The sequence below is a fragment of the Musca autumnalis genome, unplaced genomic scaffold, assembly GCF_047663935.1.
Source record: "Musca autumnalis isolate F117 unplaced genomic scaffold, ASM4766393v1 scaffold_2, whole genome shotgun sequence".
NCBI classification, from domain to species: domain Eukaryota; kingdom Metazoa; phylum Arthropoda; class Insecta; order Diptera; family Muscidae; genus Musca; species Musca autumnalis.
This window is the reverse complement of record NW_027411755.1, coordinates 128,224,668-128,241,574: the sequence shown is the minus strand read 5'-3', so window position 1 is coordinate 128,241,574 and position 16,907 is coordinate 128,224,668. Positions and strand designations below refer to the sequence as shown.

Below are 16,907 nucleotides of genomic sequence, written 5' to 3'. Positions count from 1 at the left end.
CCTCACACAGCCTACAATAGTCACTGCTGCTGTTATCCCATTTGCAAGTCATAGATCTAATGTTGCAGTGACCAGTAATGATCCCGACAACAACTCTGATCTCCGACTTGCACAACGAGAAATGTAAATGTTTCTTGGTACCAAAAAAAAAACACTACTACAACGACTACGCCAAACTATTATTTTGATTGTAAAAATAGTAGGGTTGTTTTTTTCTGGATTAGAAGTTTAAACACGATACACTAAAAATTGTACTCATTTTTGTTTCCAAAAGAATTCTTTAAAAATTTTATATTTTTGCTTTTTTGTACAAATACATTCATAATGCCAATACCAAATCAAAGTAGAGCTCGTAATATTTAAGAGAAGTGCAAATTTTGATATAGTCCCCCCCACATAAAACGGTACATCTCAATTTGGCGAATTTTGAAGCCGCCGAGAGTGGTCGGTTCAGGTCCACTGCTGAGGTCTTCATGGATGTAAAAGTTTAACCGAATACTCTCCATTGCCATGAATTGAAGCGCTCACATATCAACTAGGCTTTGTTCAGATACAGTCGCTATTCGACTGCAAATCTAAAAGCAACAATTGGCATTAGTGTATTTCTTCATTGGCTGTGTGTCTACGAATATCAATAAAATAACGAATTTCCATTAGTTTTTGTTAAAGATTTTAAATCATTTTATTTTGTAATATTTATTCAACAAATTTAGGTTTTTTAATTTTGTTTTGTAATTTTTCTAATTTGTTTTAATGATGACCATCCTTCTTGACAAATCTCAGACCACAATAGCCACAGATGTGTGCACCAGGTTTATCCTGAAAAAAAAAAAAAAAAAAAAAAACAATAAAATATGGGTAAGTGAAAATATGTAAGAAAAGTACGAATATTTATTTCTTATGAACATTACACACGAAAAGAGGTTTGTTTGACTTCTTATCTTCAATGGTTTTGTGTTGTATAAACTATAAACGTCAAAATATTTCAGTGGCGCACTCATACGTTGTTCCTCGAAAATGCATCAGAAATAAAAATGATACATGTTTGCGTTTTACCTGCGTTAAAAATTCGCAATTTTGACGTTTTGAAACACGTAGCTTCGCAGTTTTTAAGTACAACGGCGTTAAGAAAAATAATACTTCACACATTTTAAGTCATTTACCAAGCAACTGACGATACGGAAGATAGGCTACCAGAACCTGCCAGAATCTACTATATTCGACATTTTTAATTTGCACCCTTTAATTAGTTAGATTTTATCTTATACATATAAAAGATTGATGATGACTGACAGATCTACAACGCCCAGACAAAACGGATGAAACTAGAATCTTAAATTTTGGTTAGTCTTGGAGCGAGGCTGGGATTTTGGAAATTCATACTAGAAGGGTGCGAAAAGTACTAAAATGTACTAAAAATGGTACCATTTGCATGGTTGACCGACTAATAATTAACGCCCAGTCCAAACGACTGGAGCTGAAATCTTGAAATTTTTGGTGCGAATTAGTCTTGGGGCGAAGGTGGTCGATAAGGTTGGGATTTTGGAAATTCGTACTAGAAGTGTGCGAAACATACTAAAAATGGTACCATTTGTGTGACTGACTAATAATCAACGCCCGGACGAAACGGCTGATGCAAGAAACTTTAAATTTGGGAGAGGTTCTCTCTTGGTCAGAAGGTATCAGATATGGCTGGGTTTTTGGAAATTCAAAATTGAACTGTACGAAAAGGTACCAAATATGGTATCATTTGTATATGGCGAACCGGTAGTGCTAGAAATTTGAAATGAGAGTCACTGAAGGAATGTAGCACAGATGTACGAAAGGGTTTTACAAACTAGAACCATAAGTGTACGAAAAGTACTAACATTTACTAAACTTGGTACCATTTGGGTGACGTAGGGGATGGAAGATACCAAGGAACGGTCCTGACCGGTTTTAACATGGCAAAGCCCAGGATTTATCTTGGTCCCTCTTTCATCCCAAGTGGACACTGACCTCCCCGTGGTGTCACCTGGGGAACTGCCTTTAACACCCGTTAAAGGTAGTGAGCTAACATGTGCCGCGCGTTCACCCATAAGAACGTTAAAAACTTGGGTTTGGGCGTCGGGTTAGTAACCCTCCCCTAGAAAAAACAGCCTACTATGAAAAAACGAAAGAAAAGAAAAACAAACCCCTCTAAAGTTGACGAACCCCGCAAACGTTTTAAGGACCATGATCTGCGAATCTGCACCTGGAATGTTCGCACTCTTTATAGAGAAGGTGCAGTCTTCGCATTGGCAGACGTACTTGAAAAGTACAAGACCGATATTACTGCCATACAGGAAATACGATGGATTGGGAAAGGCGTCACAACAACACCTAAAGGTGACGCACTGTATTATAGCTGCCATGACGTAAAGCATGAGTTTGGTTGTGGATTCGTAGTTAGTCGGAGACTAAAACATCTTGTATCCAGCTTCACTCCAGTGAATGAAAGACTTGCTGCAATTCGAATAAAAGCTAAATTCTTCAACATCAGCTTTATTTGCGCTCATGCTCCCACTGAAGAAAAGGACGAACAGACCAAAGATATATTTTACGAGTGCTTAGAAGAAACATATGACCGTTGCCCTGCCCATGACATTAAAATCATTCTAGGCGATTTTAATGCCAAAATTGGAAAGGAGAATATCTTTGGCCCAACAGTCGGGAAATTCAGTCTCCACAGTGAAACATCTGACAATGGTATGAGACTGATAGACTTTGCAGCTGCAAAAAACATGGTAGTTAGCAGTACCAGATTTAATCATCTCGATATTCATAAGGGCACCTGGCTGTCTCCAGATCAGAAAACAAGAAACCAAATTGATCATGTTGTGATAGATGGAAGACATTCATCGAGCGTGTTGGATGTACGATCGTTCCGAGGCGCAAACATTGATTCGGACCACTACCTTGTTGCAGCAAAGGTACGCACCCGCTTAAACGTAGCAAACAAAGTACGAGCAGACACAACACGAAAGTTAGACATCGGTAAGCTGCAATCACAACAGATAGCCACAGCATATTCCACTCAACTAGCCCAATTGCTTAATCAAAGCCCTCCTCATCCCGATAACATATCAGCGCAATGGCAAAGCATTGCCCACTCCATGCAAACAGCCGCAAAATCCATACTTGGATACCAGAGACCTCCACCAAGGAATCCATGGTATGATGAGGAGTGTCGTGCTGCCACCGAAGAGAAAAATGCGGCATATAAGGCTACTTTACAATCCGTAGCAACGCGTAGCGCACGAGAGAGATACAGGGAGAAAAGGAGAGAGGAGAAACGTCTTTTCCGTAGGAAAAAGAGAGAGATGGAAAAGCGGGAGTGTGAAAAAATCGAGATGTACAGGAGCCAGAATGAAGTCCGAAAATTCTACCAAAGAGTCAAGCATCAAACTGATGGCTTTGGTACAGGCACATCCTCCTGTAGAGACCAGCAAGGTAATTTGGTAACTGATACAGATAGTATACTCAGGATATGGAAAGAACATTTTTCAAATCTGTTGGTATCCAATAGCAGCGAAGAAGACGAAGATACCACAGTCCCAATCCCAGAAGATGGTATTGAATGTATACTGCCCAGCCAAGATGAGGTAAAGACAGCAATAAATCGGCTGAAGAATAATAAGGCAGCAGGGGCCGATGGCTTACCAGCCGAGCTGTTCAAAACCGGAGGCGACACGCTGATAAGGTGTATTCATCAGCTAGTTAGCACCATCTGGCAGGAAGAACGAGTACCCGACGATTGGAACCTGAGTATCCTGTGCCCCGTCCACAAGAAGGGAGATAAGACTGTATGCTCTAACTATAGGGGCATAAGTCTACTCCCTATTGCCTACAAGATCGTGTCAGGGATATTGTGCGAACGACTAAAGCCAATGGTCAACGAGATTATTGGACCATACCAATGCGGCTTTAGACCTGGCAAGTCCACCATTGACCAGATATTTACCCTGCGGCAAATCCTGGAGAAGACCCAAGAGATGCAGATCGACACCTACCACCTTTTTGTCGATTATAAAGCAGCCTTCGACAGTCCGCTGCGCTCAAAGGTATTCCAAGCCATGTCTGAATTTGGTATTCCCGCAAAGCTCATCCGGCTTTGTAAAATGACTTTAACTGACACGAGGTCCTCAGTTAAAATAGGAAAGAACCTCTCCGAAGAGTTTGGTACCAAAAGAGGTTTCAGACAAGGAGACAGCCTTTCGTGTGACCTCTTCAACATCCTGCTAGAAAAGGTTATACGAGAGGCAAACGTCAAAAGAAGTGGCACAATCTACACCAATAGTCACATGTTACTTGCTTATGCTGATGATATAGACATCATGGGTCGATCAGTAAAAGAAGTAACTGATACCTTTATAAAGGTCGAAGGAGAATCTGCTAAAGTGGGTCTGGCGGTAAACGGTGAGAAGACCAAGTTGATGGTGTCGACGCGCAATGCGTCCATTGAGCTCGGACCGACTGTGGAAGTTGGTTCCTATAATATTGAGGTAGTAAAAGACTTCGTCTACCTCGGCACCTCCGTCAACACAACAAACGACATCAGTTGTGAAATAAAAAGAAGAATTGTATTGGCCAACAGATGCTACTTTGGATTAAGTAAGCAGTTTAAAAACAAAGCCACATCTCGTCAAACAAAAATAACGCTCTACAAAACACTGATACTACCCGTGCTGATGTATGGCTCCGAAGCCTGGGTACTTGCGCAAGCAGACATGGCAGTGCTTGGTGTGTTTGAGAGAAAAATTCTTCGAAAGATCTACGGACCAATCTGCGTTGACGGTGAATATCGACGTCGCATGAACCACGAGCTGTATCTGCTATACAACGACATGAATATTGTTAAACGTATCGAGATGCAGCGATTGCGTTGGCTAGGCCATATCATAAGAATGAGCGATGATGAACCCGCTAAAAAGGCGTATGAATACATGCCACATGGCGGTGCACGCAGAATTGGCAGGCCAAGGAATAGATGGCGCAAACAAGTGGATGTTGAGATGAAAAGGCGCGGTATTCCAGAGAGCAAAGCAACAAATAGAGAGGAATGGAGATCTCTTCTTAGTTCGGCCTATAGAACAAATGTTCTGTAATGGGCCAGCTAAGTAAGTAAGTAAGTACCATTTGGTATTCTGAGAACGGACAGAGCTATTAGCTTGAAATTTGGAATGAGAATCGATGTTGAGAAGTAGGGTTGATATAAAGAGGTTGTTTTGGAAATGTGTACCCATGTATATGAAAAATACTAAATGCTTCTAAATTTGGTACAATTTGGATTTGGGTGAATGGATATAGCTGGAATCTTTAAATTTGGAATTATGGTTACTGTTAGAGTGTAGGGTACTACACCCAGAGTGTAGGGTTTAGATATGGAGAGATAGTTTTGGACATTCGTACTTATGGGTACGAAACGTACTAAATAGTACTAAATTTGGTACAATTTGGATTTGGAATCCTGAAATTTAGAAGCAAGAATTTTTGAAAATTTAGGTGTTTTCTAAAATTCCTACTTATGTATTTATATGTTAAGTACTATAATTGGGTTTGGCGGAATTGATAGAGCTAGAAATGAGAATCATGGTTTGTATAAATTGTTAATATAAGAACGCCATTTTTCAAGGTTATACGAAATGCACGGTGCTCTTGAAACAATTTTAAATGGTAGGTGCTTACACCTCGGAAGTTTTTGCGGATTCTGAAACTACAATGTTTATAGATGAGAAAAATCAAAAAACCAAAAAATCGCCGGAGCGCTTTTTAAATAAATCGCGATTTATGTTGACATTTTTAGGGGTTGTTTAGGTTTTCGCGATTTTGCTTAGAAACCACAAGTCCTATCAAAATGAGACTGAAACATATGTTGTAGATATGAAAATTCTCTACAAGATTGCCCCTTATGGTATTCTCGTCGCTGTTCCCGTTTTTGAGATATAGAAGTTCAAATTGGGACAATTCAAATTCAATTCAATTCTGTATCGCCCCCTTATAAAACAATGTCATTACTGCAAATTCCCAACTTAAACTTATATATCTAAAAAAATGTTACAACTTAGGATAAGTTACTTAAGCCAGTCTTGTAGAGAATTTTCACAGCTTTAAGATTTTCTCAGGTCCCATATCTATAAGACTTACCGTATTCAAGCAAAATCGCGGAACCCTAACAAAAAAAAAAACCTAAAAATGTAAACTGAGCTTCTTTATCTCAAAAATGGTACAGGCTGGGAACAAATGTTAAACGTCAATCCTCTAGAGAATTTTCACAGCTACAACATTTTCTTTAGCTCTATTTCGATTGTACTTGCGGTTTCCAAGCAAAATCGTGAAAACCTAAAAAACACCTAAAAATGTGAATTTTGACCGCGATTTATTTAAAAATCCCTACAGCGATTTTTTCTCGTTTATGGATTTTTCTCATCTATGAACACTGCTGTTTCAGAATTCACAAAAACTTTCCCTGTGTAAGCGGTTTTCATCAAAAGTTAGTTAAGGCGCACCCTTCATGACATTGTTTTATAAGGGGGCGATACAGTCAGTGCATTGTCCCAATTTGAACTTCTTTATCTCAAAAATGGTAACACCGACGAGAATACAATAAAGATCGATCTTGTAGAGAATTTTCATAGCTACAATATTTTCTTTAGTCTCATTTTGATAGAACTTGCGGTTTCTAAGCAAAATCGTGAAAATCTAAACAACCCCTAATAATGTCAACTTAAATCGCAATTTATTTAAAAACCGCTCCGGCGATTTTTTTTGTTTTTTGATTTTTCTCATCTACGAACATTGTAGTTTCAGAATCCGCAAAAACTTCCAAGGTGTAAGCACCTTCCATTTAAAATTATTTCAAGAGCACCGTGAATGTACTAAGACGAAAAGTAGTAAATTTGGTACCATTTTGTTATTGCATGAACGATAATATAAGGATTTTTTTTTTTTTTGAAATTGCGTAAAAATTCTGAAATTTTTTATGAGGGCCTCTGATTGCTGAAATGGTACTGGAAATACCTACTATAAGGCTACGAAAAGTATAAAGTTGCACTAAAATTGGTCTTGGGTTTATTTTTTACAATAACGTCTTATCTTCTGAGGATAGAAAGCCCTTAATTAAAATGCCTCAAAAAATGTGGCTCACTGTTGATGTGTAAGGGTGATTTATGACTAGACATCGGATTTTAGCATGTTTTTTATTTCTTAACCGATTGGACTCAAATTTTGGATCTAGACGTTTTGAGGGTCAATTTTTCGATATTTGGGGTCATATCAAAAACATGCAAAAAATATGCAAAAAATATGCAAAATATATGCAAAAAATATGCAAAATATATGCAAAAAATATGCAAAATATGCAAAAAATATGCTAAATATGCAAGTGTTTTTTTTTGACGAAAATAGTCAATTAAATTTGGAAAATCATCAAAAAAGCCTTCTAAATTAATTTTTTTGCCGTTTAACATAGTTTTTTGCAGATTATTGTGTTATTGAGACTCTCCAGATATGGCGCCGCAGCAATAAATCTGGACTAATAAGACTTAAATCAGTTTTCACAATGTGAGAAAATGTCAAATGACCCAGCATTCCTATTACAACATACATATGTTGCTTCCTATACAAATGTTGGTAATGGAAAAATTTAAAAAACTCAATCAAAAATGTCAAAATCAACGTGTCCAAATATGGTGATAGTTTCTACTCGGCCAAAATTGTCTAGCAGAAAAACAGAGGAGCTACAGTTAGTCATCGCAATTTTTGTTTAGATAAAAGCGCAATTTTTTCTAGATTTTGGAAAAAGGGTTCGTTTTTTAGCGCAAGATGTGAAAAAGTACTAGAGTACCATTTACGATTCCAGGTTCTGAAATATAACTATAATTAGAAGTATACGTTTTGAATATCCACATATAAGATTTGAATATAATTTATAGTGTTTAGTCCTTTATTCAGTATATACCGGCATAAATTGGCAATTTTTGTTCCTTGTGGTCTAAGAGCTTCTTTGGAAAAATGCTCTAACTGCCGCTTTGACATTGATGAAATGATTTTAGTTTATTGCACTAAAAATACATAATTTTATAATATCGATCTACATTGTACGCATACAACCGCTTAATGCAGAATTGGGAAATGTTCACTCCTTGGCGAAAAGTAATGCATTATTGTTATGCCCATCCACGATGAATAATAAGCAAAATGAGGAACACCCAATGATTAGTTCAAAATGACATCACTCAGAAAAACCACACAATAGCGTGATAGTGGTAAAATAAGTCAAAAACGTTGGAATTATCTTTAACATGGCAAAACCACCCCCATATTTCTGCAAAAAAGCATTTGGAATGCTAAAAAATATAGTTCATTCATTCGTGCTACAGTCGAAAAGTCATAACCCTTTTGTATACACAATCAATTAAATTATACCTGCCCGTGTACTTGATAATTTGTACTAATTATTACAAGTGCTTCGAATTTTGACAGTTTTTTGATGGAGAAGTTGCTGTAAAAATTGTTTCAGCAACATTTAGTAAAAATTATCGAGTACAAGGATATAACACATTAGTCTTGTTTTATAGGATATAAATAAATATATTAAGAAAAATATTCGCCGCAATATTGTCATTAAAGTTGCCAAAGGCACTATGCACCTAAAAGGCAAAGATGTCAAGGAATTTTAATTTCCAAAAAAATTAAATTTCACATCTGTCCCGTGTTTGGTTACATCCTGATATAAACTTTAAAAACGTCATATTTCTAGCTCTACTTTCACAATCTGATTGGCCTTTTCTGTAATTTATGAAAATTGAGTCTTGTTGTTAAAAAGTAAAGAAAGGGACAAATACGGGCAATGCCAATAAAAATGTCCGGATTATCGTGTAGAAAACTCTCACTTTTTTACGGAGCACTTGTTACTTCTTTATTTTATTTAAAAGTTCGGTATTAGCAATTACAATTTAAAAAAGTATTATGATATAACTACCACAAGTGATTTAATGATAGAAAATAATTTATTTTCTTTACTATTCGTTAATCCGGACAATTTTCGGACACCACCAAATCCTGTGGTGTAGGTATAATCGAGATTATACTGTACATATGGGAGCAATAGCCAAATCTGAATCGATTCTTACCAAAATAAATAGGGATCGCCCTAGGGCCAAAAATATCCAATTTTATGCGAATTGGTCTATAAATGTGACCTGTACTTAGTTTTCAAAAAGACATGGCAAGACGGATAAGTGCGAATCTATGCAGATCATCAAAAGAAACTGTGGGTCTATTTCGTTTCGTTTTGCATGTTGCAAACTCATTCACTAAGACATAATACCCTTAGGGTATTAAAATATGAATAAAAATGATGTGCCGAATTTGTTTCTTTTCCCCAATTTCACAATTGTTCATTTCCATATTTATGCCCAAAAAGGGACTATTTTTGTCCATTCGACTAGAATACGCCATAACGAAGCGAATCTAGTAGTTTTTAACTTTTAACAAATATCGATTTTAAAGGAATTTCACTTTTTAAAATTATTTTCCGTGCGGAAAATTCAGAGGGAAATATTCATGATAGCCCTGTATATGTTTTTTATATGTTTTTAGTAAAATATGAAAGATTTTATGTAGTATTCACTATTTTCTTAGTCTTAATTTCTAGCTCATTTGTTATTCTGTCAGACAATTTTGGCCGAACAGGAACTATCAACATATTTGGATACGTTCATTTTGACATTTCTGATTGAGTTTTTGAACAAATTTGTATTAGAAAGCAACTTATGTTGTAATAAGAAGGCTGGGTTATAGGAAATTTTGTAAGTCTTTTAGTCCAGATTTATTGCTGTGGTGGAATAATAATTAATAACATCATACTCTGTTAAGACATCGACGTTTAACGGTAAAAACTTAATTTAGAACACTTTTTAATGACTTTCCAAAATTAATTTGATGATTTTCGTCAAAAAAATTACTTGCATATTTTGCATATTTTTTGCATATTATGCATATTTTTTGCATATTTTGCATATTTTTTGCATATTTTGTGCATATGCAAAATATGCAAATATGCAAAAAAATAAAAAATATGAGCCTGTCATTGCATTCAGTTTTCTTCAAAACGAATTTTGGTCCAATCAGAATTTTCGTATCTTTATTAATAAAAAATATGCAAATATGCAAAATCCGATGTCTATTTATGACTGATTTTTTTTTTTTTTTTTTTTTTTTTTTTTTTTGAAATCGAACTAATGTTTTACAAACAGTGTTTAAATAAAAAGAAATATTGATTAAAATTAATATAAGTACAACAAAATTTTCAGTGTTCGCCATTTCCATATTAAATATTGTTTATTTATTTTTTATATCCTTTCCGCATACGAAGTAGCGAGCAATTTGCTAGTAACTGTATAAAAACTGAAACCGATTTACTACACATTCAGTATTTTAAAATTCGCTCCCAATCTTGCATTTCTATAATGATTGTGGTTTTAAATTAGATAAACCTTCCGCCACTAAAGGTCGTTGAGCCATCGATCGATCTATCTATCAATGCTTGCGTCCGACACCTTGGATTACATGCAAAATTGATCATAGGCGATGACTTCTTAATTTTCTAAATATAAAATCGTTCGTCGAATTCAGATTCGAAGGTGGAATCCTTCTTCCAAAAATTTAAGCTGACACTTCCTGGGCGAGAGAAAAAGCAACATTGGTAGACACGTCAATAAGTCCTCCACATTATATGAGCTTTCTTTCTTAGAATCGAATTTTAAGACTATTAAATTTAATGTATTGTTAGTTTTAAGCTTTTGGAGTACTGTATGTTTTGTAGCTTTTGGAACCGCTCTTGGCCCTATGGGCTAGGTTCCCATTTATGAAAATAAATTGAATTGAATTGAAAATGAAGACCCAGAATTATAAAGGGTGCGTCTAAATAGTGATCGTAAATCCACTCCATTATTGCAGCGTGGATCAAGTCCTATTGGTAGCAGGCAATAACTACGTACTCCAACAATATAGACTTTTTATTTATTTTTTTTTTTTTCGATATCTGACCTTTCGCAATCACTTTCAACTTTGAGTTGCATGGGAGACATTGGACATTGTCATACTTCTAACGTGGTCGTCCCTCACATATTGAGGATGGTAAACGTATTTAGTCATGATGAGTTAACTACAGCCTACAGGATTCCCCGGAATAAAATTCAGTATATAATCGGTACAGTGGCTTATTTCCCATATTCGCTATCGAATGATTTTACGATCAAATGAATATATGCATAGCTTCATAAATAATAAATGAGAGCATAAAGCGCCAGGGATTGTTTAATTTGTGGGCAACTCACTCTAGGATCCGGCGAAGAATGATGCTAGAAGGTGACAATGATTGATAAGAAGTGGTGTCTTATTTGAACCGGCAGTTTATAAAGTGATCATAGATTGATAATGCCAAAAGAAGCGTGCTGCGCCTTAAAACCTTAAGTAAATCTAAAACCACATCCTTGATCACGGCAAGTGGACGGCTAAAATTGTTCGATAGTGCGTTGAATTCAACCTCCAACAACCCCAATATACATGTTGTAACGTTCGGCAAGGAACAAGGTCAAGTCAGACTCCAAAAGTCTTTTAATTTGCTGACAATGCACATAGGTTCCAATCAGGAAATTTTTGGCCAAAACCCTATTTTTGAAGTTTTGAAATTTTAATTTTTTTTACACAGAATAATAAAAAACACATCAAGTCATCTGAAAATAATTAGTTTTTGTAAATATCGTTAGTATTCGTTGATTGGCGCAGTACCAACGTTGACAATTTTTATGTAAAAATAAAACAGACTTTGTGCTGTAAAATATACAATTTTTGTTGTATTGCGTCGCTGCATAAATATACAGAAGTGGGACCAAAGTTATTATGAATCGGGAAGCTGTTAATGAGTACCTTCCTGAGTACCTAATATTTACAAAAAGAACGATGCAATTTGTAAAATTAGCGTAATAAAATCAATGTTTTTATATATATAAAAAATTATTTTTTACAAACATTTTTTAAATGTACTTAAACTTTTAAAAAAATGTCCAAATATGTCCACCTCCAAATCGAATTTGAAAGATAGCAGGGGATTTGTACTAATAAATTCAGAAGTCAAATCGTGCTCAAATTTGCCACAGTTAAAATAAAGTGGATTTTTTTATTTTAAGATGGGAAAATACCTGCTGTGCCTGTACGTAGTATCCAATTGAAATAGAACGGTAATACCCACATCTATCAACCGATTTTCCCTAAAATTCATATTTAAGGGTTTATGACCGATTAGGCTGAAATTTGGTATTTTGACCTCTTGGAAGATATGAATCCTTCGTACCAAAAATGATTAACATAGGTCAATGTTTTGGTTTAGACCCAACACAACGGGACCACCCTGTTCAACAAATTTTGGCAGTTTTTGGTCATTTTGGTCGATAAAACGGAATAACTGCTATTTGTACACATTTATTATAAATAATAATTAATTTCAATACAAAATGGACGTTGAAATAGTTTTGGCCAGAAAATTTGGATTTGGGACCATTGTGCAATGAAACCTTGTGGAATATGTGAATGATAACGATACGCAGTGGTCTGTTATTTTGTTTGGCTGTTCATGACACCGGTGGGTGGTACATACACGAGAGCAAAAAATATTGTGGTTATATTAGTTGTTTTGGTGCTATACCAGTGACCATCCCTACCACAACCTTGTAGACAGGGATCCCAACCCAGGCATATCAAGAAAAAAATTCGTTGATTTAGAGATATAGACCCCAACCATTAAAATTTAATGTTTTGCCTTATTAAGGCGAAGGCCATTTTTAGAGTGATATTTGAATTAATTCTCTTTCGAGTTGAGCTATTTAGACCTAATAGGTACATTGAAAAATTAGGAATCCACCGAAGTCCCACACATTCAACCACTATGCTACGTTTCACGGGTGGTTAGACCGATCATCAGGCATATTGAATGGTGTTTTTTTTAGTGGGTGGACGAAGGCTAAGCTTGGAGACTAGCATTTATATCACAAATCATTCGAAATTTGTATATTCGAATTTTTTATTTATTTTAATGTTAGTCATTTAATTCCAAACCTTTCCTATAGTCCGACTTGGCTGGTAACCCTATTTTTCAATGCTTTATTACAAATACTAAGGCAGCTTTTTTCCACCCTTATTTTATTTGTTCTTCTGTATCAGAAGATTTTGATCATCAATATTTGTCATCGGAATCTTTGACAAGTTGATGGTGGCTTAGAACGCTAAGACGCCTGCAACCGTGTCACTTGGTTGTTGGGGTCCCAGGTTCGAATCCCAGCTTGGCTCATGCTGAAATCATTTTTTTGTTTTGCCTTATTAAGGCGAAGGCCATTTTTAGAGTGATATTTGAATTAATTCTCTTTCGAGTTGAGCTATTTAGACCTAAAAGGTACATTGAAAAATTAGGAATCCACCGAAGTCCCACACATTCAACCACTATGCTACGTTTCACGGGTGGTTAGACCGATCATCAGGCATATTGAATGGTGTTTTTTTTTTAGTGGGTGGACGAAGGCTATGCTTGGAGACTAGCATTTATATCACAAATCATTCGAAATTTGTATATTCGAATTTTTTATTTATTTTAATGTTAGTCATTTAATTCCAAACCTTTCCTATAGTCCGACTTGGCTGGTAACCCTATTTTTCAATGCTTTATTACAAATACTAAGGCAGCTTTTTTCCACCCTTATTTTATTTGTTCTTCTGTATCAGAAGATTTTGATCATCAATATTTGTCATCGGAATCTTTGACAAGTTGATGGTGGCTTAGAACGCTAAGACGCCTGCAACCGTGTCACTTGGTTGTTGGGGTCCCAGGTTCGAATCCCAGCTTGGCTCATGCTGAAATCATTTTTTTGTTTTGCCTTATTAAGGCGAAGGCCATTTTTAGAGTGATATTTGAATTAATTCTCTTTCGAGTTGAGCTATTTAGACCTAATAGGTACATTGAAAAATTAGGAATCCACCGAAGTCCCACACATTCAACCACTATGCTACGTTTCACGGGTGGTTAGACCGATCATCAGGCATATTGAATGGTGTTTTTTTTTTAGTGGGTGGACGAAGGCTAAGCTTGGAGACTAGCATTTATATCACAAATCATTCGAAATTTGTATATTCGAATTTTTTATTTATTTTAATGTTAGTCATTTAATTCCAAACCTTTCCTATAGTCCGACTTGGCTGGTAACCCTATTTTTCAATGCTTTATTACAAATACTAAGGCAGCTTAATAAGGCCTTAATAAGGCAAAACAAAAAAATGATTTCAGCATGAGCCAGGCTGGGATTCGAACCTGGGACCCCAACAACCAAGTGACACGGTTGCAGGCGTCTTAGCGTTCTAAGCCACCATCAACTTGTCAAAGATTCCGATGACAAATATTGATGATCAAAATCTTCTGATACAGAAGAACAAATAAAATAAAGGTGGAAAAAAGCTGCCTTAGTATTTGTAATAAAGCATTGAAAAATAGGGTTACCAGCCAAGTCGGACTATAGGAAAGGTTTGGAATTAAATGACTAACATTAAAATAAATAAAAAATTCGAATATACAAATTTCGAATGATTTGTGATATAAATGCTAGTCTCCAAGCTTAGCCTTCGTCCACCCACTAAAAAAACACCATTCAATATGCCTGATGATCGGTCTAACCATCCGTGAAACGTAGCATAGTGGTTGAATGTGTGGGACTTCGGTGGATTCCTAATTTTTCAATGTACCTTTTAGGTCTAAATAGCTCAACTCGAAAGAGAATTAATTCAAATATCACTCTAAAAATGGCATTCGCCTTAATAAGGCAAAACAAAAAAATGATTTCAGCATGAGCCAGGCTGGGATTCGAACCAGGGACCCCAACAACCAAGTGACACGGTTGCAGGCGTCTTAGCGTTCTAAGCCACCATCAACTTGTCAAAGATTCCGATGACAAATATTGATGATCAAAATCTTCTGATACAGAAGAACAAATAAAATAAAGGTGGAAAAAAGCTGCCTTAGTATTTGTAATAAAGCATTGAAAAATAGGGTTACCAGCCAAGTCGGACTATAGGAAAGGTTTGGAATTAAATGACTAACATTAAAATAAATAAAAAATTCGAATATACAAATTTCGAATGATTTGTGATATAAATGCTAGTCTCCAAGCTTAGCCTTCGTCCACCCACTAAAAAAAACACCATTCAATATGCCTGATGATCGGTCTAACCACCCGTGAAACGTAGCATAGTGGTTGAATGTGTGGGACTTCGGTGGATTCCTAATTTTTCAATGTACCTATTAGGTCTAAATAGCTCAACTCGAAAGAAAATTAATTAAAATTTAAATCGACAATGTTACCATGCAGGGTTGAATGGTATTCAAACCATTAGCCGGCCTTCTTATATGAGACATCCATTGATACTTTGTTGGGACGAGGCAGGTTTAAATTCTATGATTGATCCCTTTCCCATAGAGGAAGACGATAAAATACGTTGTAAGTATGAATGTCCTTGTTGTTGAGGTGACATTGGCTGTGAGAGCGGAAATAAGTTTGTTTCGGATAATAGACCTCAATGTCGCGGAAATGATGATAGACGCTCGTTCTGTCGAAAAAATCTAGCACAGTCATAATAAAAAATTCAAACTATCACATAAATCGTTCAGGGCAATTGAATTCCATTGGAGCGCGTAGATTTGATGTTACAGAATGTCGTCAGATGTCAGTTAGTGGTCAAGGAGAACTGGAGTCTACCTTAATTGTGGGCTTAACAACGTCACTTAATCCAATGGTAAACAGTTGTTTATCTTTCTTGTATGTCAGTAAGGGGGTTAAATCAATTATAACGGGAATGGGAATCCGACGATTTAAAATTTTAACATGCGGTATTATATACTTTACTTAAATAGTAAAATTATATTTATCAACACTCACCAAATTAATGTAAACCTTAGGATGACCCAATGGACCATCCCCACCATCACAGTATACTACACGTTCTGTGCATTCTTTGGGAGGAATTTCATCGACCAACTTAATACCCCAATTTTCGTTGACATAACGCTTGGCATTGTTAAAACGGACATTGCGATAATCTTTTTCGTCAAAAACCTACAAAATGGAAAGAAATCCCTTTATATGCAAACACACAAAATTTCATCCAAAAAAGCCATAGGCAAACGTTTGCGTAACAAAAATCGTTCTGTGAAGCAACGAGAAGCGCTTCATTATAGACTTACTTGACCGGTATGGGTGACTTGTTCCAAGTCTTTGCGTGTAGAATATGAACGCACTGGCGCTGTGACCACTGGTGCAATCAAATTCTTGCCATTCTTTGAGAGAATCGACAAATTGGAAACTACTTTGCGGCAGGCCATTTCGAAAACACAGCAAAATGCAAAAAATTTCACACACACCAACCGAGAATAATGTCAAAAACAGCTGTGCTGCCGAGACAAACTGTCAAAATGTAGCCACCGAAAGCGACACCAAGTAGACAATAGTCAAAACTATTCTCGATACTAAAGTATCCATGGTACAATTAGAAAGGTAGATGCCTCAGCCCAGCTGATCGAATCTAAAACGTCAAAAAACTAGGAATTCGCCATGAAAAATCAAAACAAAAAACCATACATGGCCCAATTATAGGTCCTCCGGCAAAATCAGATGATTTCGATTTGAGCTGTCAAAATTTATATTTGTCATTTGAATTCGCTGTGAGGTATTGAAATGTCGAACTGTATAGAAACAGGTAGATGTATCTCGAAAAAAGAAAACAAATAAACTTAATGTTGTACACGTAAAATGTCAACATTTGTTGTGTTTGTATGAGAATTTAATTTA

General features: G+C 36.0%; 1 protein-coding gene across 1 annotated transcript; it reads right to left on the bottom strand.

The window, feature by feature from the left end:
• Positions 1-653: 653 nt before the first annotated feature.
• ND-13A (NADH dehydrogenase (ubiquinone) 13 kDa A subunit) lies at positions 654-16,530 on the bottom strand. The gene is made up of 3 exons (XM_073969303.1): positions 16,304-16,530; positions 15,999-16,175; positions 654-819 (listed from the first exon to the last, which is right to left on the bottom strand). Exons 1-3 carry the CDS (start codon positions 16,439-16,441, stop codon positions 751-753), a joined length of 384 nt encoding a protein of 127 aa, XP_073825404.1. The 5' UTR covers positions 16,442-16,530; the 3' UTR covers positions 654-750.
• Positions 16,531-16,907: the final 377 nt, after the last annotated feature.